Source organism: Ursus maritimus, unplaced genomic scaffold (assembly GCF_017311325.1).
Source record: "Ursus maritimus isolate PB19 unplaced genomic scaffold, ASM1731132v1 scaffold_36, whole genome shotgun sequence".
NCBI classification, from domain to species: Eukaryota; Metazoa; Chordata; class Mammalia; order Carnivora; family Ursidae; genus Ursus; species Ursus maritimus.
The window spans coordinates 24,212,463-24,235,108 of NW_024426230.1; the positions used below are offsets into that span (position 1 = coordinate 24,212,463).

A 22,646-nucleotide genomic window follows, 5' to 3' on the forward strand; every position below is an offset into this window, starting at 1 on the left:
TCATTCCAATAATCAGGTTTACAAAATGATCTGTCCTACACGTGTCAGCTGCTACCTAGTCATTCTGGTGCTGGTTCAGTGGGCCCATGTACAAAAGGAATGGAGGCCAAATGTGGATTCAGCAGCATGGACTTCCACTTGCCAAGCATAATAGTTATTGCCACTACGGAGTGTTTAACGTGCTTATAACAGGGCCATTGCCCAGGCCCCAGTATGGTGGTATTTCCTAGACAGACCAGTCAACCACCTGGTGGCAGTTTATTATACTAGATCCCTTCTGTTATGGAGAGAAGAGGGATTCATCCTCATGGAAATAGATACATATTCCAGATACAGGTTTACGTTCCCTGCCTGGAAAGTTTTTTTTTTTTTTTAGTTTTTTTTTATTAGTACCACAATTCATGGATTTATAGAATGCTTTATTTCATCATCATGTATTATAACATTAAATTTAAGCAAGAAATTCATTTTACTTTGAGGAAAATATAACAATGAAATCATGACCATGGAATTAACTGATCTTACGTCAAACCCATCGCTTAGAAGCAGCTAGTTTGAAAGAATGGAGGAAAGGCCTGCTGAAGGATCAGTTGTGATGCTGGCTGGGAGATAATCCAGTGAGGATATGAGATAGGACTTAACCCAATAGCCAATATATGTTGCCATCTACCCCACATTCCGAATGTGTGGGCCTAGGACCCAAGGGGTGGAGTGGTGGCTCTTCTATTCCTAACAACTCACTTGAAGAATTTTTGTCTGTACAACTTTGTCTTTAAAACATTGGGCTTGGTGAATCTGAAGGCCCAAGGGACAGATACTATCCCCAGATAACACAATTTCATTAAATAGGAAACTGAAACTGTCATTAAATAGGAAATTTCATTAAATAGGAAACTGAAACTGTCACATGACCCGTATGAGGCCTTCTAACCATTGGGGCAACAGTTAGAGAGGGGATCACTGTACCAATTGGGGTGATTGGTCCTCATTACCAAGGGGAATTGGTTATTGCTCCACAAAGATAACACGAATGACTATGTCTGAGATCCCAGCATGTACTAGGATACCTCTTGGTATTCACGTGTCTAATATTACTGAACAATATGAAACTGCAGCAACCCAGTAAAGATAAGGCCGCTAAGGACTTGGACCTATGGAAGTAAGTTTTGGGCCACCCCAGCAGAGGAGATACTAGTGGAGGATAAGGGGAAAATGAAAGCTGTGATTATCACCTTGGGCCTTGTGCTCAAAAAATATTTTTCTTTCCTTCTCTTTCCTTTCTAGTCTGTGTCCATCAGATGAGACTGAGACCCTCCCCAATGCTAGGGGATAAATCTCAATTGGCCTAGCCGCCTTCTTTCCTTCCTTTCTTTCTTTCTTTTTTTCTTTCTTTCTTTCTTCCTTTCTTTCTTTTCTTTTTTTTTTTTTTACTAAAGGGCTAGACAATTCTAGATAATAGCACATAAGTAAAGTCTGTGGGAGTGCTTCTGGAGATTTTCCTTGCTTTTAGCAACGTACACAAGGCACAGACATGCCTTTTTTGTTTGGAGGCATGGCTAACTGCTTCTGGTGTTGGAATGGCAGGTGCTTTCTTGGCACCATGATAGGAGCCCACATTACAAAATAAGTCCACACACTAAGGACGGTAAAATGCAGCCTTGGTGCTTGTAGCCAAGTCTGCTGGTGTTCTCCAAAATCCATTTCCCTTCTTTAAAAAAACATCCAACATGGGGCTCAGCAACCCCAAGATCAAGATCATGCTCTTCCAACTGAGCCAGCCAGGTGCTTTCCCTTCTTTCTTTAGTATGAGATCTCTTAAATTTTAGTTGGATACACATATACATAATATATTTATCAAATACATGGAGCATGTACTGGTCAGTGGTATTTGAGTAGAGTTGATATGTGCCATTTCTGAGTTGTACCCTTAGAATGGATATATGCCCTTCTTTCCTTTCTTGCCTTCTATTTGACTGGAATGAGGGTGCAAATGCCCAAGCAGCCATCTTGGATTATACCATGGAAGTCCAAGCTTAGGTTCCTTGATATTTCAAAGCCACCGTATTAGCCCTGGAGGGTTTATGTTCAGATTATATCAGGAGAGAGAAATGAATATCTGTCTTAAACCACTGTAATTTTTTACAGCAGCCAAATCTATGTCCCAGCTAATATGGTCAATGATGATATTGAGCTGGTAAATGAATCACCACAGAACCAACCCATCTTCAAAAAAATTATGTGACGGTAAATGTCCTTTTGGGTTAAGCTATTTTGAGTTACAGCCAAAAGCATTCTAACTGATCTAAATTCTTTCCCAAGATTGCTAGTTATATAGGGAAAGAACGAGTTGTAGCATCAACTATGGAGAAACTTGTGATTAAGAGAACCCTTTTCTTTCTTAAGGAGGTTACACTGTATTTTATTATTTTTTCTTTTTTTCTTTTTTTTACTGAAGTATAGTAACACATACTGTTATATTAGTTTCAGGGGTCTGGTACAATGATTCAGCAGTTCTGTGCATTTCTCAGTGCTCAACAAGTTAAGTGTGCTCTCGGTCCCCTTCATTTATTTCACCTATTCTCCACTGATCTCCCCTCGGCAACCACCAGTTGTTCTCTGTATTTGATTCTGGTCTTTGACTTTTTTGTTTGTTTAATTGTTTTTTCTTAAATTCCACATATGAGTGAAATCATATGGTATTTGTCTTTCTCTGCCAGACTTATTTCACTTAGCATTGTATGCTCTAAGTCCATCCACGTTGTTGCAAGTGAAAAGACCGAGAGACCCTTTTTCTTAGGATGGGGGGAAATGAGCATGGTGAAGGAACCAATGGGGGAAAAAAAGCATTGAGAATATAGGAGGAAGGGAAAATTTATGAAGTAACATTTCAGTGGGGTCAGGATGAGAGGAGATCTAATATTAATGTACAAATACCTTTTCTTCTTTTTTTTCTGATTTAAAATAAACTTGACCTTGACTTTTTAAAAGCAACCTATTGTTATATAATTACCATGCCACACAATTCACCAATTTAAATTGTATAATTCAGTCATTTTTAGTATATCCACAAAGTTGTACAGAATTGATTTCAAACATTTAAAAAATGTTAATCGCCCCCAAAAGAAACCTCTTTATAAATTTGCCAATTCTGTACATTTCATATAAACGGAATCATACAATGTATGGTCTTTGTGATTGGCTTCTTTCAGTTAGCATAATATTTTCAAGATCCGTGGTGTAGCATATATCAGTACTTCATTCATTTTTATGGCCAAATAATATTCCATTGCATAGATATACAGTGTTTTATTTATCCATTCATCAGTTACTTGGCATTTAGGTTATTTCCACCTTTTGGCTCCTATGAATCATGCTATTATGAACATTCCTGTACAAGTTTTCACATAACATTGGCCAAATTTAGGGCAATTTGAGGATTAGAAAGAATAATAATGGTAAATAACACACACACAATTTTTTTTTTTTTGCTTTAGATTTCATGAATCTATAGTGGTTCTCAACAAAGATGGGAGAGGGAATGTCAGCTGCTAACTGTGAAATGTAAAAGAAATGATATAATTATTTAAAAATCACCATTAAAAAATCACTAATATAAACTTGATTCAGGCAAGGGTATCAATGGATACTAAAACCATGGGGTGAAGTTCTTGGCCAAGATAGTCACAGTCTCAAGTATTATCCCACAGATTACCTATTAATTACAAAGAAAAGACCTTTTTTAAAATATATTTTTTCAGTTAATATATATTGTAAAGACCCACATATAGAAAAAAAATAATATATTGAATTATACAACTTTGTGTGTCTGTGTCTGTGTGTATATGTGGAATCTATTCTTTTTAATGAGATTCACTGAAAGGGATTATCAGGCTAGAATGTGAGCTGAGAATTATAGTTAAGATATACAAGAAAAGCAGAACACACTTCTTTTTAGTCTGTGAATTTGGTTTGTAAGTATAGAGTTGAGATAATTCCCATATTCCTATGTTGTTTCATTAGTGTGTGGGGAATGCAACTCTGTTGAAACTGTAATGTGAACTTGGTTTACAGTGTTCACAGCTCTGAGGTCACTAGAACCATTAACTGAAATATGGAAAGCATAAGATTGGGCAGTGGTGGGTGAGATAGTTTGGTTTTTGACATGTTGATTTTGAAGTGTCAGTAAAAAAAAAAGTGAAGATGACCTCAGGCAGTTATAAATTTGGTTCTAGTATGATGATTTTCTCTCTTTAAGGGATTTTAAGACCAGAAGCCTAGATTGGGAATTATAGAGGTCTTGTCTGAAGCCATGATAGCCAATTACATTGAGTGAACATGGAATGAAGAGCTGCTTATGAAGAATAAGCAGAGACTGAAGATTTGGTAATCCAGAGGCTAGCAGCAATCTTGTAGGCAAAACTGATCTGTGAAGTGTGGGCAACAAACCGAATGCACGAAAAAACCGTGTAAGGAATGGGATCACGGTATCCTGAGGGTCAAGTTGCACCAAAGGACTGTTTCTCGAATACTAAAAATGGAGTTTGCAGGCAGAGAGGAAGAAATTAGTGGAAAGGGAGAGATTGAGAATATTTTTGTTAAATGTTTATTGCCTTTTGCTTTCTATTCAAAATTGTCTGCAACCTTTGTGGCTGCCAAGGCTCACCCAGACTATGTATTATGATTTTACTTAAAATATTTGGCAATATAATTCCAGAGTTCTTCTCTGCAAATCTAGTGGAAATTTTGCCCACTACACATTGAGTTAGTTACATATTATGATGAATCTCCAGCTTTCATTTATCTTGGTGTTGATCTAAATTTTGCTGTCCTAATTTTAAAAGTCAGGCCTGTACAGTATACAGGTACAAAAATGCATGATACCCTCTTTACCAACATGACCTTGCTTTTAAAATGGGGAGAAATGGTGCCTGGCAGATAAATGCTGATTATTTTAATTTCTTTGGCTACGTAAATGTTGCCTGCGTATCTGTACTAATGTGTAACTATTCTAGGAAACAGGTATTTGAGCTTCCAGAATAATGCAGTATATTGGTTTGTGTATTTCTGCGACGGGCTAATGCTGTTCAATTCTTCGGGAGTGTGTGTGAGGGGTGCTGTTTATTTGTATGTGTGTTTTCCATTGAAAAGGTTGCAGTACGTCGTCTGCCCCTGTCTTCATGCTCTGGGGGTGGGCTGAGGTAGGGAGGGTGTGACGCCGATATGTGTGTGAACTCGGGCTTGTGATGCTGAGCTTGGTTCATCCGCTGTCTCCTCCCTTCTCCTCCCCACTCCTCCCCACCAGCGCCACAGCAACATCCTCCGAGTCGGAGACAACTGCGCCCAGCGCGGGCACAGAGCCTCCCACCGCCAGCAACCTGCGGCCCGGGAGAAGAGCCAGCGCAGTGAGAGCGCCTCGCCGCCGCCAGTCCCCAGACCACCATGGCCAAGAACCGCAGGGACAGAAACAGTTGGGGTGAGTAGCACACGCGGACTTCTGCAGCCTGCGTGGGGACTAGCCCTCTGCTTTCTGCTTCTGGGGACGAGAGGGCCAAGGGCTGATGGGCGCCAGAGTCCGGGGCTGGGAGACCGGCCACAACCGAGCGGCTCCCTGCAGGCGGGAGAAAGCTTGGCCGAGCGGTACCGGTGTGGCCGGAATCGCGCTGTGGGGGAGGGCTGCCGCTTCTCGCAGGCCGGAGCCCCCTGCTTCTCCCCCCGTCTCCACCCTCGGTCCTCCTCCCCGCAGCATTTGGACAGCACCCGCCGGTGGCCTCCCGGGGACTCGTTGGTTCCGCTTCAGCGATCGGTTGGCAGGAAGGCGAGGAGGGTAGGCAGGGGCTGTTGTTACCCAGCCGAGGGGGTGAGGGGCGAGGGGGTGGGCAGCCCTAACCTCCACCCCCTTCCGCCTGGCGGGGCGCGGGCTCCCGAGCGGGCGGCGTGCTGGAACAATGAGGCAGAGCGCGCCGGCCCGGTGGGAGCCTTGCGGACCTGAGCAGCCCAGGAGAAGGGGCGCTCGCTGGGGAGTCCCCCGGCACTGCAGTATGTGTTTTAATGTGGGGCTTGGGTGGGGAATTTGGGAAGAAGGGAAGCAGAGTTGTGGTTTCCAGCCGCTGCTCCACCCCAGCCTGGTACCCCGTTCAGGCCAGCCCTAAGGGTGGCATTGTTCTTTGGTTTTACCTTTTGGAGATATTGGACTCATGATTCAGCACCAGGCCGAGGGGCGGGGGGAGGAGAGGCTAGGCCCCGTGGGTTCACGCCGCGAGTGGGTGGGCGGCGCTCACGCAGGCGGAGAAGAGAGAACGCCGTGATGCAGGAGAAATCGCGGCCCCGCCCGCTCCGCTGCTCCAGATTCGGTTCAGGAAGGATAGTGTGGGCAGATGGGCGTCTTTCTCTGCCTTAGGCTCCCGTTTTCTTCCAGTCACGGTGCTAGCCCCACTACCATCTTAGGAATGAAAGGCATTTCGTTTCAGGGCATTTTATTATCTGAACCAGAGCAGATCTTAGGTCACTGTTCCTTGGTGGGTAAATATTTTGTTCATTCGCTTTAAGTTGTTACTTGGAAAGTTTACATCCACTAGGAGTTTGGAGCTCCTTGATTGTCTTCTGCGTCTCAATGAGATCTCTTATATGTCCTTCAGACCAACAGGTATAAATTTATATTTTAATTGGTTGTTTTTGGCTGACTTTTATCAAAAGACCATATTTCTCGTTGACTCTTTGGTCACAGGACCAACTTCACTCCCACTAGGAAAGGTTTACATTGGAGAGATTATCCAAGGTTTGTGGTAGGTGGGGGGAGTTGGTGCGGGGAGGTCTGTCGTTAGTTGTCTGAATTTAAAAGAAGGCGGTTCCATTTTCTGAGATTACCAAACCCCAGTTTTAGTAAGTGTGACTATTGCAGTAACACGGTTTTCTTTGCTTCTTATGAAATTATGAGTAAGCTTTCTCAGTGTCCTCCTACCACCACCCTTTTCCTTGGCCTCTAGAGTAGGAATTTCTTGAACACAGTGAAGGTATGTATGTTCAAGTCAGTTTTGGTCTTCATCTCTGTGCGTTGTTGACCCAACCCTGTTAAAAGACACGGTGTGAAAATTTATCCTAAGGATTAAAATTTCTCTCTTTAGTGAAGCTTTGGATCATTATTCTTCAGTATTTCTTTGGGTACAGATTTCTTATATAGTGGAGGTTTTTTTCTGTCTTGGGGATGTGGTTCTCAAATGGAATTTGCATAAAAATCACATTGGGAACTTATTAGAAATGCATATTCCCACATCTTCCAGCCAGGGCTTTTCTTTTCTTTCTTTTTTTAAATTATTTTTTTTATTTTTATTTTTTTAAGTTTTTATTTTAATTCCAGTTAGTTAACATACAGTGTGATATTAATTTCAGGTGTACAATATAGTGATTCAACAGTTCCATACATCACCCGGTGCTCATCATGACAAGTGCCTTCCTTCATCCCCATCACCTATTTAACCCATCCCCCCACTCCCCTCTCCTCTGGTAACCATCAGTTTGTTCTCTAGAGTTGAGTCTGTTTCTTAGTTTATCTCTCTCTCTCTTTTTTCCCTTTGCTCATTTGTTTTGTTTCTTAAATTCCACATATGAATGAAATCATATGGTATTTGTCTTTCTCTGATTTATTTCGCTTAGCATAATGCTCTCTAGCTCCATCCATGTCACTGCAAATCAGTCAGGTTTTCAATCAATAGGTCTGAAATGGGGTCTCGGAATCTGCCTTTTAATTAGCATTTTAGGTGATTGACAAGCATTGGATTATTTATATTTGATGAAACATGTCCCAGACAGTTTACCCAGAAGTCATCAAGAGTCTCAACTCAAGTGATGAATTAGGAAAAGAAATACTAAAGTCACTATGTTCCACTGTGTTCCACTAAAGTCCAGTGTTCACTGGATATTTTCACAGAAAAGAAATATTTGAATTGTGGAGTCTTGATGCTCTACGGAAATGCTTTACTACTCAGATTTTTCTTTGCTATAAAGTATGTATAACATAAATACATAAATGACTTAGAAAAAGATAGCCTATAGAGTAGGCAACAGAGGTTTTTGATGAAGATGTTAGCCATGTCTGTCCTGATTCCGTTTTATTACTAGCGCCTAGTGCAGTACCTAACACGTAGTGGGCATTTAATAATAACAATGATAGCTAATGCCATTGAGCTAATATCATACGAAGCAGGCACTATACTCCTTATTTCACATACCAAAGGTAAACGATAGAGCCAGGGTTCCAACTCTGGTGGCTTGACTTCAGATTCTCTTATCTTCACCACTGTACTGTACTGATTCTTTACTGAATTGGTAATACCTTCTGCACTGTGTACAACTACAGTTTTCAAGGCACAGTCACCTGCATTATTGCGTTTGATCTTGGGCTTCTTCAGTTGGCTGGACATAGTCTTTTGCAAGTAAAAAAACCCTGAGACTCAGGTAGGTTAAGTAACTTGGTAAAAGTCACATATTTAGTAAGAGGACTGAAATTAGAACATAGGGTTGTCTTCTAATTTATTTTCTATAACATAATACTGTAGAATTTTTTAAAAGATGCTATTTATTTGAGCGAGAGAGCATGCGTGCACAAGCAGTGGGAAGGGCAGAGGGAGAAGCAGTCTCCCCGTGGAGCAGGGAGCCTGATGTGGGGCTCGAGCCCAGAACCCTGAGATCAGGACCTGAGCCGAAGGCAGATGTTTAACTGATTGAGCCACCCAGCGCCTCAATACTGTGGAATGTTATATAAGATAATAGGGCATAGTGTAAAGGTAAAGGGAAAACAGGCTCTTGTAGAAGCTGGAGGTCTGTTATGAGAAAAAACTCAGGTAATAAGTGACAGTGAACTAACCTTGTCATCTAGCTAGATACTTTTCAGACAAGTTGGAAGGCAGTGGGTGGAGGTCAAAGGTAGACAATCCAGAATTGGAAAATATAGTGATTTCCAAGAAAAGGGCAAGAGAGATCTGCAAAATCTGTACAGGAAACCTAAAATTCAGATAAGAATTCTCTAGGACCGTATCACAGCTAATATTTTTATCTGAATAGTCAGAGACCTGTTAGGTTCTAATAAGATCGTGGAAACTACGAAGCAGAAAAGCATCTCTGCTGACACCCAGAATCGAGGGGGTGGTTGAGGGTCATACCCAGAGATACAACTGAGAAGCAGGTCTGTGAGGAGAACTAAGAATCCCAACACCTGCATGTAAATCAGCACCGAGCCAGAAGTTTATTTTTTTAATTTTTTTACAATTTTATTTATTTATTTGAAAGAGAGAAAGTGAGTGAGAGAGATCATGAGCAGGGGGAAGGGCAGAGGGAGAAGAAGAAGAAGACTCCCCGCTGAGCAGGGAGCCTGTTGCGATGGGGGGCTCTGATCCCAGGACTCTGCGATTATGACCTGAGCCGAAGGCAGGCACTTAACCAACTGAGCCACTCAGATGCTCCTGAACCAGAAGTTTAAATAAAATTGAGCACTTAAAAGTCCATTCTTCAGAAGTAGACATTATTATTTGCATTTTAATATATAAGAAATCCGAGACTCAGCATGAGGAAATGTGCCAGAGGTCCCATAATTTATATAAGTTATAGATCAAGATTTAAATTTAGGGTTTTTTGCTTCCCCAGTCTATGTGATGAAGACAAAGAACCAAATAATATGCCCAAAAGTTCCCGCAACAAGCCTGTCTAGGTTTAAGCTAGTAAAAGAAATCAGTGCTCTATAAACTTGATCGCTTTGGACTAGAAAAGAAGGCAAAGAATGTACTAGTGTGAAAAAGAAAAGATTCAGATGACTATCAGAGGCAGTAGCCCAGAAAGCAGTCTTTCAATGTTGGGCTTAGAGTTTAAGTACTACGAGAAACAAAACCGAAATGCATCCTTTGTTTTTGTTAATTGCAATTGCTTATAATTTGGGAGTCCACATGGGAATTTGGGTTTTCTACAATGTAACAGAAACTGTCAGTGCAATGTTACTTTCGAAAAATAATATTTGTATGTCAGCTTTTTCTGCCCTTACTTAAAAAAAAAAAAAAAGAACTATCTTAGCTTAAGTAAGTGTAGGGAGTGTCTATTTGTTGAAAAGGCATTGATCGAACATTAATTTTTAGGTTTCTTTTTTTTGTTGTTTTTTGAGGTAAGATTAAAAGCGATCTTGAGTATAGTATAGTTACTTCCTGCTCTTTCTTTTCCAATTGGCTGTATTCTGTTTTTCTTGAAAGGAGACCACTTGTCCCTTTTTACTTGCCTCATTCTGTATCTATCTATTCCTCCTAAAACAAAATAAAATTTCTACTGAGTCATACATACTTCCCCTACAGACTCTCCCCTCCCATCACACTAATTTAATTTGCCTTCCCTATATCTTTTTTCAAATACATTTTCTTGTGTGTATATATTTTTTTATACTTTATATCTTCTTACACCTTGTCTTGATGACTGCTGGGTTTATCTTTGTTCCGTTTCAAACTCTAGAGCCTTTGTGATCTTTAGAACCAGTGACTAGACTCTAAACAGAACCTGTGATCATCAGGAAAAATGATCTGTAAGATAATTTTAGTCATAAAAATGTTGGAGTGTTTTTGAATTTAGAGGCTCTTTCTCTTTTTATAAAGTTGCATGAAATATATCTGCACAAACGAACATATAAAACATAGATGTTTACTTTTGAAGGGAATGGTAATGAGAATCTGTCTGCTCCCTCCCAACTGAAGAAATAAAACTTTATCAGTATTTGACATTGCTTATGTGTCCTTCCTTACTCTCCTCCCAAAGATAAACCCTTTCATAACTTTGGTGTTTCTCATTTCCTGATCATTTTTAACATGTATACATCAAACATACATTTTTAAGAACCTAATATAAAATGGAATCTAGAGTATGCATTTTTCCACAACGTATTTTTGTTCATTTTACATCCTCACCCATACTTGATAATAGATGTGAAAATGGTATTTCGTTGTGGTTTTTTCTATGTGCCTTTTAGCTTTTTTGTCCCTCCTTTCCTGATTACTGCCCTTATGTGTTTAGTTGACTTTTTTGTAGTGTACCATTTTAATTCTCATATCATTTATTTCTTGTGTACGGTATATGTTATGGTCTGAATATTGGTACCCTCCAAAATTCATATGTTGAAATCCTAATATCCAGTGTGATAGTCTTAGGAAGTGGGGTCATTAGAAGATGGTTTAGGTCATGAGAGGGGAGTCCTCTGAATGAGATGAATGGGATTAACCATGCTCTCTTAAAAGAGGCCACACAGAGTTCCCTCACCCCTTCCACCATGCCAGGATACAATGAGGAGTCTGTGACTTGGAAGAAGGTACTCCTGACCATGCTGGCACCCTGATCTTAGTCCTTTAACCTCCAGAATCGAGAACTAAATTTCGTTGTTTCTAAACTACCCAGTGCAGGGGCACCTGGGTGGCTCAGTCTGTTTAGCGTCTGCCTTCGGCTCAGGTCATGATCCTGGAGTCCAGGGATTGAGTTCAGCGGGGAGTCTACCTCTCCCTCTGCTCCCCTCCCCACTCATGCTCTCTCTCTCAAATAAAATCTTAAAAAAAAAAAAAAAAAACCAACAACACTTATAAACTACCCGGTCTGTGGTGTTTTGTGATAGCAACCTGAATTAAGGCATTCTAGAACTATTTTCTTCGAGGTTACCATAAGAATTATATTTAATATCCTAAGGTTATATATCTCTAATTGGAAATTATATCAGTTTAACTTCAATAACATACAAAAACTCCGCTCCTTTATAGCTCCGTTTGCATCCCTTTTAGCTACTGATGTCACACGGTTACATCTTTATATAGTATGTGGACAAAAACATAAACTAATAGCTTTTTTTAAATGCATTAGTCGCCAAAGAGGACCTACAGATGGCCACAGACACATGAAAAGATGCTCAGCATCACTAATCATTAGGAAATGCAAATCAAAACCACAATGAGATATCACCTTATACTTGTCAGAAGGGCTAGAATAAAAAAGACAAGAAGTAACAAGTGTTGGCAAAAAACGTGGAGAAAAAGGAACCCTCACACACAGTTGGTGGGAATGTAAATTGATACAGCCACTGTGGAAAACAGTATGGAGGTTCCTTAAAAAATTAAAAATAGAAATACAATATGATCCCATAATTCCACTACTTGAGTATTTACCCAAAGAAAATGAAAACACTAATTCCATATGTATGTGTGTATGTGTAATAATATTCCACACACTAGAATATTATTTAGCTATAAAAGGATGGGATCTTGCCATTTGGACAACATGAATGGACCTAGAAGGTATTATGCTAAATGAAATAAATGAGACAGAAAGACAAATACCATATAATTTCACTTATATGTGGAATCTAAAAAACAAACAAGTGGATAAACAAAGAGCTGAACCAGTCCTATAAATACAGAGAACAAACTTATAGTTGCCAGAGGGAAGGTGGGTGGGGAAGATGAACAAAATGGGTAAAGGGGAGGGGGTGATACAAGCTTCCAGTTATGGGATGAAAAGGTCATGGGGACAAAGGTACAGCATAAGGAACATAATCAATGATATTGTAATAGGGTTGTATAGTGACTGATGGTAGCTACACGTGTGGTAAACATAGCCTAATGTATATACTTGTGGAATCATTATATTGTACACCTGAAACCAGTGTAACATTGTGTATCAACTATACTTTAATTAAAAAAATGCATTAGTCCCTTAAATTATTTAGAAAACAAAATGTGAAGCTACAAACAAAAATTATAATAACACTTGTCTTTAGACTAATATATTTTTTAAATATATTGGTCTCTTTTTTTTTTTTTTAAGATTTTATTTATTTGACACAGAGAGAGACAGCCAGCGAGAGAGGGAACACAAGCAGGGGGAGTAGGAGAGGAAGAAGCAGGCTCCTAGCAGAGAGGCCTGATGTGGGGCTCGATCCCAGAACGCCGGCATAACGCCCTGAGTCGAAGGCAGACGCTTAACAACTGCGCCACCCAGGCGCCCCTAAATATATTGGTCTCTTAAATTGTGTAGCAAACAAAGGAGTTATAAAATGTTCTAGTAATCCTAGCTTTCATAATTGCCCATGTATTTACCTTTACTGAGATTTTTATTTCTTTGGATGGTTTTGAGTTACTGTCCAGTGTGCTTTCATTTCAACCCTACAGGACTCCCTTTAGCATTTCTTGCAGGGCAAGTATGGTGGTAACAAACTTCCTCAGCTTTTGTTTATTTGAGAATTGTCTTAATGTCTCTCTCACTTTTGAAAGACAATTTTGCCAAACATAAGATTCTTTGTTGACAGGTTTTTTCTGTTTTTTTGGGGGGATTTTTTTGTTTGTTTTAAAGCACTTTGAATACATCAGCCCACTCACTGTTTTCTATTCTGGCCTCCAAAGTTTCTTACGAGAAATCGGATATTCTTGAGGATTCTTTGCACGTGATGTCAGTTGCTTTCAAACTTCTGTCTTTGCCTTTGTCTTTTGACAATTTGATTATAATGTGTCTCAGTGTGGGTCTCTTTAAGTTTATCCTGCTTGGAGTTAGTTAAGCCTTAAATGTTTATACTCATGTCTTTTATCAAGTTTGGGAGGTTTAGGACATTGTTTCTTCAAAAAATGTCTTTACCCCTTTTTCTCTCTTCTCCTTCCGCTACTCTTACAATTCGTATGTTGGTCTGCTTGATGGTGTCCCACAGGTCCCTTAGGCTCTGTTGACTTTTCTTCAAACTTTTTTCTTTCTTTTCTGCAGCCCCGAGTATTTTGATTGCCCTCTCTTCAGCTGTGGGTTCTTTCCTCTGTCTGCTCAAATATCCCTAGGAATCTCTCTTGTGAGCTTTTCAATTTGGTTACTTCACTTTTCAGCTCTAGAATTTCTTTTTGCTTTCTTTTAGGTCTCCTACTTCTTTATTGTTATTTCCATTTTGTTCAGTCATTGTTTTCTTGACTTTCTCTGCATTTTCTTTTAGTTCTTGGAACATCTTTAAGACAGTCATTTTAATAAGGTGTTTGTCTAGTAGGTTCACCATCTGGTCTTTCTCTGGAATAGTTTCTGTTGATTTATTGTTTTTCCTTTGAATGGGTCGTATCTTCCTATTTCTTTGTATGCCTTGTGGTTTTTGTTATTGAAGACTAGACATTTGAATCTAATAATGTAATAAGGAGTAAGAAAGTCAGATTATCCTCCTTCCCCAGGGTTTTCTGGGTTTGGGGTTTTTTGGTTTTGTTTTTGTTTTAATAGTTATAAGATGTCTTTATGCTGAGGATCAGCCTGAGGTGTAAGCTTCAGGTCTTCTCAGGTCTTTTTTTAGCATGGGCCTTTTCCTGGGCATGTGTGGTGAGTTTCTGATTTTCTGTGTATATGTAGTTGCTTTTGAATACCCTAATCTTTAATGTCTGACTCTCAAAAAAGGAAAAAGTGGAAACTGAAGAAGGGAAAAAAAGTACTGGCCCTTTAAATCTCCTGGAAGTCACTTCACTAGAAGGAAGGGACAGTCAGCAATAGGGGAGAATACAACTGTCCACCTCTATGTCTGCACCCTTGTGATAAGAAGCAGTAATCAGCAATAGGAACACAGATCCCCAGTTTTTGGAGGACAGAGTCCTGACTTCTGCAAGCTGTGTGTAAGCTGCTGTGGGAACATGTGCATAACTGCGTGCCACAGAGCTGAGGGGGGAGGGTCAGTAGCTGCTGCTGACCTAAGAGTTGGACTTGACTGAAATTGACTGCAGTGTTTCACCATTCAAGCCTTCCCCTGGAAGTTGTAAGACTTCAACAAATTCCAGAGTTCCAATAGTTACATCTGATAGATTCTGTCAGTGGAATTATTCTCTTGGTGCTTCCTACTCTGCTATCTTCCCAACTTCATTTTAAGCTCTAGGACCATTTGGATTTTATTTTTATGGATAGTGTGAAATAGAATCTTTTTGAATTTTTTTCCACATGGATAACCAAGAGTCCCAGGCCCATTATTGAGTAATCCACCTTTTTGCCCATTGATCTCCAAACTGTATTGTCAGATATTATTCCTGGATATGAGTGGGTCAGTTTCTGGGCTTCTTACTGTGTTACAGTGCTATTTGTCTGTCTATCCCTGTGTCAGTAACACACTATTTTATTTACTGTGGTTTCATAGTATCTTCATATATGGTACAACAGATTGTTTCATTGTGATCTTATTTAAGTATGCTTTGAACTATTCTTTATTCTTGGCTTTTTGGTTCTGCATAAAATTTTAGAATCAGGTTTTTGTGTTCTTTGGAAAGCCCAAATGGGTTTTTTTAAATTAAAATTGCATTCAGTTAAGGGACGCCTGGGTTGCTCAGTCACTTACATGCCTGACTTTGGCTCAGGTCATGATCTCAGGGTCTTGGGATCAGGCCCCGTGTTGGGCTGCACAATCAGCAGGGAGTCTGCTTGGGATTCTCTCTCCCTCTTCCTTTGCCCCTCTCCCCACTCGTGCTCTTCCTGTCTCTCTCTCAAATAAATAAAATCTTTTAAAAAAGTTGTATTTAGTTTGTTGATTAATTTGATTAGAATCAAGATTTTTACTATACTGAATATTCCTATTCATGTACATGGTATATTTCTTCATTTATTTAGATTTTTGATGTCTTTCAGTAATTTAAAAATCTTCCTTGAAGGACTGGCCTTTGTTAGATCTATTCTTATGTTCCTTATATTTTTTTGTTGCTATGATTTTTTTCCCTGTTATATTTTTTATTGGCTATTAATAGCACCTAAAAATGCAGTTGAATTTCACATATTTACCTTATATCTAGCAACCTTACAAAATTGATTCTATAGAATCAATTTGATTCTATAGAATTTTCTACATAAGGAAGCATATCACCTGCAATAATGACAGCTTTATTCATTCTTTTTTAATCTTTATCTTTTAAGTCTTTTTTTATCTTAGTTAGAATAAGAATGGTCTCCTTTTTTCCTAAATAAAAGTCTTTTTAAAAGTCATCACTGGATATGGAATTATAATGAATGTTCTTTCTGTATTTATTGAAATAATCATTTGGTTCTTATTCTTTAATTTGTTCATATGTTTAATTACATTAAAATATTTTCTGTGTTGGGGCACCTGGGTGGCTCAGTCAGTTGGGTGTCTGCCTTCAGCTCAGGTCATGATTCTGGGGTCCTGGGATTGAGCCCCGCATCAGGCTCCCTGCTAAGCGGGGAGTCTGCTTCTCTCTCTCCTCTCTGCTTGTTCTCTCTCTCTCAAATAAATAAACAAAATCTTTCAAAAAAACCAAGTAAAATAAAATATCTTCTGTGTTGAAGTAATTTTGTCTTCCTGGCAAGCCTAGGAAGGAATATATAAGATTAGACTGATCCAGTTTGGGAAAATGAGTCTTAAACTACCTGGACCTGCTGTTTTCTTTATAGTAAGTTTTTGAACCATTGATTCGACTTCAATATTGGTTTTGGGACAATTAAAGCTTTCTATTTCTTCCTGAGTCAGTTTTAGTAATTTGTATTTTTCTTGGAATCTGTCCATTTCATCAACTTGGCATAAGGTTGTTCTTAATGTTTGTTATTTTCTCTACTTAATTTTATTTGTGCTTTCCTTATTATATTTTTTATTGTTTAATCCCTCCTTCTTCCTTTCTTTTATATTTTATTTAATATTATTTCCTTTTTGTATTTTCTTTGGTTTCATTCTATATTCTCTTTTTAACTTAAAAAGTTGGATATTGAACTCATTAATTTTCAGCTTGTCTTCTTTTTCTAATATGTGAATTTAGGGCTATAGGTTTTCTCTACCAGTTTTGCTGTATCCTATATATGTTGGTATGTATTAGATTATTTCTCATTTAGTTTCAAGTATTTTAAATATCTACAGTGATTTGTACCTTTATTCATGAATATATAGAAAGTACGGATTTTTAGGATGCCTGGCTCTTGATCTCAGGGTTGTGAGTTCAAACCTCACATTGGGTATAGAGATTACTTAAAACTAAAATCTTTTTTTAAAAAGTATGGCTTTTTCTAAATTTTTGCTACTGATTTCATACTTAATCTTTCTCTAGTCAATATTGTATAGCAGACCACCTTTTATGGTCATAAAAATGTTCCATATCTATACTGTCCAATATGGTAGCCACAAGCTGTATATGTCTTTTGAGCAATTGGAGTATGGTTAGTGAGGATGAGGACCAAATACTTACTTTTATTTAATTTTAATTAATTTAATTTAAAGAGCCACATACAGTTAGTTGCTACAATATTGGGTGTTTATAGAATACCCATGCTGTGCACCCATGCTGTGGGCTTTGTTGAAACTTGCTTTATGTCCTAGTACATGTTAATACAAATATTCCACAAAAGCCTGAAAAGCATTTTATGTTTTCTAATTTTTGATACAGCATGCTATATATATTTGCTGGCTCAAGCTTATTTTTTTTTTGAAGAATGATAAATGAATGGGTTTGTTTTAAAGATGCATGAATTAATATAAAGTACTTAAAGGTTATACTTACTGTCAAATCACTTTTTAAATTTTAATTCCACTATTGTTGACATATAACGTTAGTTTCAGGTGTACAATGTATAGTTCAGTAATTTTATATAGCTCAAGCTTACTAAATGCACGTTCATGCCTTCCATACTCTTGATTTCCGGACCGTTAGATCTATCAGATACTGATATCTGATAGATACTTTAAAATTCTGGTGGAGATTTTAAAAGATGACAGTGGATTTGTCAATTTCCCCTTGGTCTTCTGTCAAGCTCTTACTAACTTTTGAGCTATGTTGTTAGATGCGTACAAATGTGGGCCTGTTACATCTTCCTGATGAATTGAGCCTTTTATTTCTATGTAGTGAGCCTCTTTATCTGGAGTAATTTTTTTTGCCCCAAAGTCTATTTTGTTTGATTAACATAGGTGCGTCATATTTCTTTCTTTTTTAAAAAGATTTTTACTTATTCATTTGAGAGCAAGCGAGCACGCGAGTAAGAGCACAAGCAAGGGGGAGGGTCAGAGGGAGAGGAAGAAGCAGGCTCCCCGCTGAGCAGGGGACCCCAGGATCATCACCTATCCCGAAGGCAGACGCTTAACCGGCTAAGCCCCCCAGGCACCCCTAGATGCTTCATATTTCTTTTGCTGATTTAGTTTGTGGGCCTACTGAGAAGTGGCTGGAGTAGGAGGCTAACTGATATCCACAAAATGAGTCATCTTATCCATCTGATTTTTTTTTTTTTTAAGATTTTATTTATTTATTTGACAGAGACAGAGACAGCCAGGGAGAGAGGAACACAGGCAGGGGGAGTGGGAGAGGAAGAAGCAGGCTCCCAGCAGAGGAGCCTGATGTAGGGCTTGATCCCAGAACCCCGGGATCACGCCCTGAGCCGAAGGCAGACACTGAACGACCCAGCCACCCAGGCGCCCCTCCATCTGATTTTTTAGCACTTCCTCTGAAGTGAATGCCCTCTGGTGAATATTCAAATGGGACTGAATATACTTACACTCTGTGCCCATTCCAAAGGTCCAAACACATACTTCTTTGAGGTACCTGACCATCTGGACAAGATGGTAGCCACTGGCCATGAATTCGTAAAATTCCATACCTTTGGCATGTGCTATCTGCTCTCATATCTATCCATTCTATTAGAAGACAATAGAAGTTTCTTATTTCCTGTGTCTTCCAAAGGTCATGAGTGCCTTTCATGGACAAAATCTAAATCAGAACTCAGCTAAGAAGGGATTATAAGAACTGTAGTGCCATAGTTCTCACACTTCCATTCCCTGCAATATGGAGAAGACCTGAGCATGGCAATGTTCATGGCAGAAAGGGGAACCAACAGTTTCCAAATAGCTGACTCAAAGATGATTAAAGGACCAGACAATTGCTTAGAAACCAAGTACTTCTAAAATTGACTTTTTTTCAGTGACTATAAATGCATGTTTATTTGTTTGTTTTCCTTAATGGGAATGATATTTCCCATCTGCTTTTTTTCTTAAAATATGTCAACATATTTTCTTACATGCTTATGATTAGGTATTTTTCTATAACATGATTTCAAATGGCTTCATAGTTTAATGTAGCTGTGACATAATTTATTTACAGTATCCTACAGTTAGGTGTTTAGAGTATTTCTAGTTTGTCATTTTTATAAATAATGTTATAATGAACTCTTTTGCACATAAATACATATGCACAGTCCCAATAATTTCCTTAGGATAAATTCCTGAAAATTGAATTGTTTTATTAAAGGATATATTTATTTTCAAATGTTTTTGAATGTTTCCAACTCTAAGTATACAGTTTGCCTTTGAACAACATGGGTTTGAAATGTGCTGGTAACACATGCCGAGTTTTGGGTTTTTTTTTTTTAAGATTTATCTTAAATTAGAGAGTGTGTGCATGCACAAGTTGGGGTGGGTAGGGAGAGAGGGAGAGAATCTTAAGCAGACTTAAGCAGAGCTCAGTCCCACGACCCCGAGACCATGACCTGAGCCAAAATCAAGGTCAGATGCTTAACCGACTGAGCCACCCAGGTGCCCCAAAGTTTTTTTTTTAATAATAGTACTGTAAATGTATTTCCTCTTCCTTCTGATTTTCTTAATTACATTATCTTTTCTCTAACATTATTGTAAGAATAGAGTATATAATACCTGTGGCATAGAAAATATGTGTTAATCAACTGCTGTTATTATTGGTAAGACTTCTGGCTAATTGTAGGCTATTAATAGTTAATTTTTTGGAGAGTCAGAAGTTGTATGTGCATTTTTGAGTTTGTAGGGGGTTGGCACCCCTAACCCCCCCATGTTGTTCAAGGGTCAAGTGTATATATTTTTTAACCTTTGCAAGTTATGATAGCTAAAAAGTTTATCTCCCTTAATTAGCATTTCTCCAGTTACCAGCAAGACTGAACTTTCCCCTCTATGTCTATTAACCATTAGTATTTCTTCTCTTTATCAGTTACACATCTCTCTGTTTAGGCCTTTTCACGTATTTATGAACATATATGAAATATATATGTGTGTGTGTATGTATATACACATGGGGTTTAATTTTTGCTGTATATATATATATATACACACACATACACACACACAGTGCCTTAATCATGATGGCATTGTTCTTCCAGAGGCATCCTTTGAATAGTTTATGGAAAACTTTTATATTTAATATAAATAAACAGCCTGCTAAATGACTTACTTATTCCTTCCAAGACTCTGAAATTGTAGACCTGCATTAGTCCTTGTAATCCTCTTCCTCAAAGGTATTGCTAACAACAGAACAATCTAAGAGTCTGCATAGTAGTGTTCTGAATTCTGCTATGTGTATTCACCTCGTTGTACCTCATATCTCTGTTCTTGCTCAAACACTCTTAAGACATCCATTTTTATGAGTTAATATTTTGTTTTGTTTCCTTAACTCACTTTGTCCCTTTATATATAAACTCTCTTTTGTTGTGATGTTTGAAGTCATTCTCAGTCATTCAGACAAATGTTTTCAGTCACTCTTCAAGTTTGTTTGTTCAAAAGAGGCATAATAGTTTAATATAATCTATACTTTTAATCTCAGTTGCCAAGAAACAATTTCCTAGGTGCCGTGTCTTTTCTCTATAATGGCTCAAATGTACTCACAGTTCATCATCTTGTAAGATTTCATTTTTGCTGGAAAGATGAAGTATAAATTCTTTTCAAAGTTTACAATTAAGAAAATTAGAGATACATGCCCATAGTATTTTTAGTATGTTAAAATGATTCTCCTCCATATTTAAAATTTTTAAAGATTCCTTTTCAACATATAGAAACTCATAGCTGTGTGGCCAGCTTCCAGAGATGTAGAATACCCCATAGAAGGGAAAAGTCCGACAAGCCCCTTTACTGAGTATAAGACCCAATATGTAAAGAGGCGAAACAATACTGTTTTTTGGTTCTCTCCGTGTGAGCCGTACATTTGTATCATCCATAGTGAAATGCTAATTCCTGTCTGGTTTGCTTCTAACCTGTTTTCTGTTTCTTCCCCTTTTAAAAATATGCATAGTGCCCAGGGAATTGGAACTAAGTTTAGTTTAGCAAAACAATATATAAGAGGGTAGAAATCTGGTGCTAAAGAAACTTGGCATGCATCGCAAGGATTTTTGGATTCTTTTATAACAAAGATAATGTTAATTGCTTAGTTGAAATATAGTTATGAACAACAAATCAAGCACATAAGATTTGTTCTTAATACCATGCATCTCGAAACTTTTTCAGTTATTTTATATTAAACTAATTGTAAGTATTTATTGGGACCTACTGTATGAGCTTCTTATAATTTTTTTCAAGAAGTACAAACTGAGTAAGACAGTCTCTGTTCTCCAGATATTTTAAATCTGTGTTTTCAATTTTGACCTTTTTATAGAAACTGAACTTTTTCTAGATAGTTTAACAGTTTTACTGAGATATAATTATGTACTATACAGTTCACCCATTTAAAGTGTACAATTCAGAGGCTTTTAGTATATTCAGAGTTGTGCATTCATCACCCAATTTTAGAAGATTTCATTAGCCCCCAAAAGAAAAGGTGCACCTCCTAGACATCACCTCCCAAACCCCTCCCACTCGCCAGTCCTAGGCAACCACTCATCTACTTTCTGTTTCTATAGATTTGCCTATTTGGGGAGTTTCATATAAATGGAAATCCTATAGTGTGTGATCTTTTCTGACTGGCTTCTTTCACTTAACATTGTGTTTTCAACATTCATCCATGTTGTACATATATTGATCCTGCATTTCTTTTTATTGTTAAATAACATTTCATTGCATGGATATACCATATTTTGTTTATCCATTTATCAGTTGGTAGATATCTGGGTTGTAGCTCATCTAAATGCCTGTTTTCATATGTCACTGTTTATTAGCATGAATATATGTATACATTGATGGTTATGATAGGTTTCAGATAGGACGCCTTTCTTAACTTTAGATGGGATGCAAGCTAATGTCTATATATTTATAAACATTTAACAGATTCATTCTATCATTTAATAAAAAATTATTTCTGTATTTTTTAGAGATTTCTTATCAAAAAGAAATATTTAATGTTCTTTTTGCCTACATTGTAATGAGACTTCTTCCCATAAACCATTTCATTATTTTACAGTCATGATCCAGGTATTTGTTTTATTTTACAGCATATTTACACCACATTAACTATATAATTTCCCTTTTCTTATTTTTTTAAAGATTTTATTTATTTATTTGACAGAGAACGAGAGAAGGGGAGCATCAGAGGGCGAGGGAGAAGCAGGCTCCCCGCTGAGCAGGGAGCCCGATGCGGGGCTCAATCCCAGGACCCTGGGACCATGACCTGAGCTGCAGGCAGACGCTTAACTGACTGAGCCACCCAGGCGCCCCTATAATTTCACATAAAGTCCATATGTAGCTCTCCAAAGTCTTAAGGATATAAACTAAAAGTTTGGAGTTACCTGTCTCCTTCACACCGAGTACACAAAGGTAGAGTAGGAAAGGATAATCATACACAAACATCTACTGAAGTCTTTTTTCTTTCTCTCACCCCCGGTATTCACTCTGTTACAGATCCTTTCAGATCTGCGCTTGTCTTAGTCTGTTGGTCTGGCCCCTTACCACCTTCCCAACATGCTCTATCCATTACCATACTCCCTCCTGTTCCTCC

At 38.2% G+C, this 22,646-nt stretch overlaps 1 protein-coding gene across 2 annotated transcripts in view; it reads left to right on the top strand.

Annotated features, from left to right (window-relative positions):
* The first annotated feature begins 4,852 nt into the window (after window positions 1-4,852).
* Window positions 4,853-22,646, top strand: part of ATL1 (atlastin GTPase 1) — a 66,824-nt gene continuing 49,030 nt past the window's right edge. For both annotated transcript variants that reach the window (XM_008693194.2, XM_008693202.2), the window contains exon 1: window positions 4,853-5,473. In XM_008693194.2, the coding sequence (XP_008691416.1) occupies window positions 5,440-5,473 (34 nt within the window). In that variant the 5' untranslated portion in view covers window positions 4,853-5,439. The remainder of the gene's footprint in view (window positions 5,474-22,646) is intronic.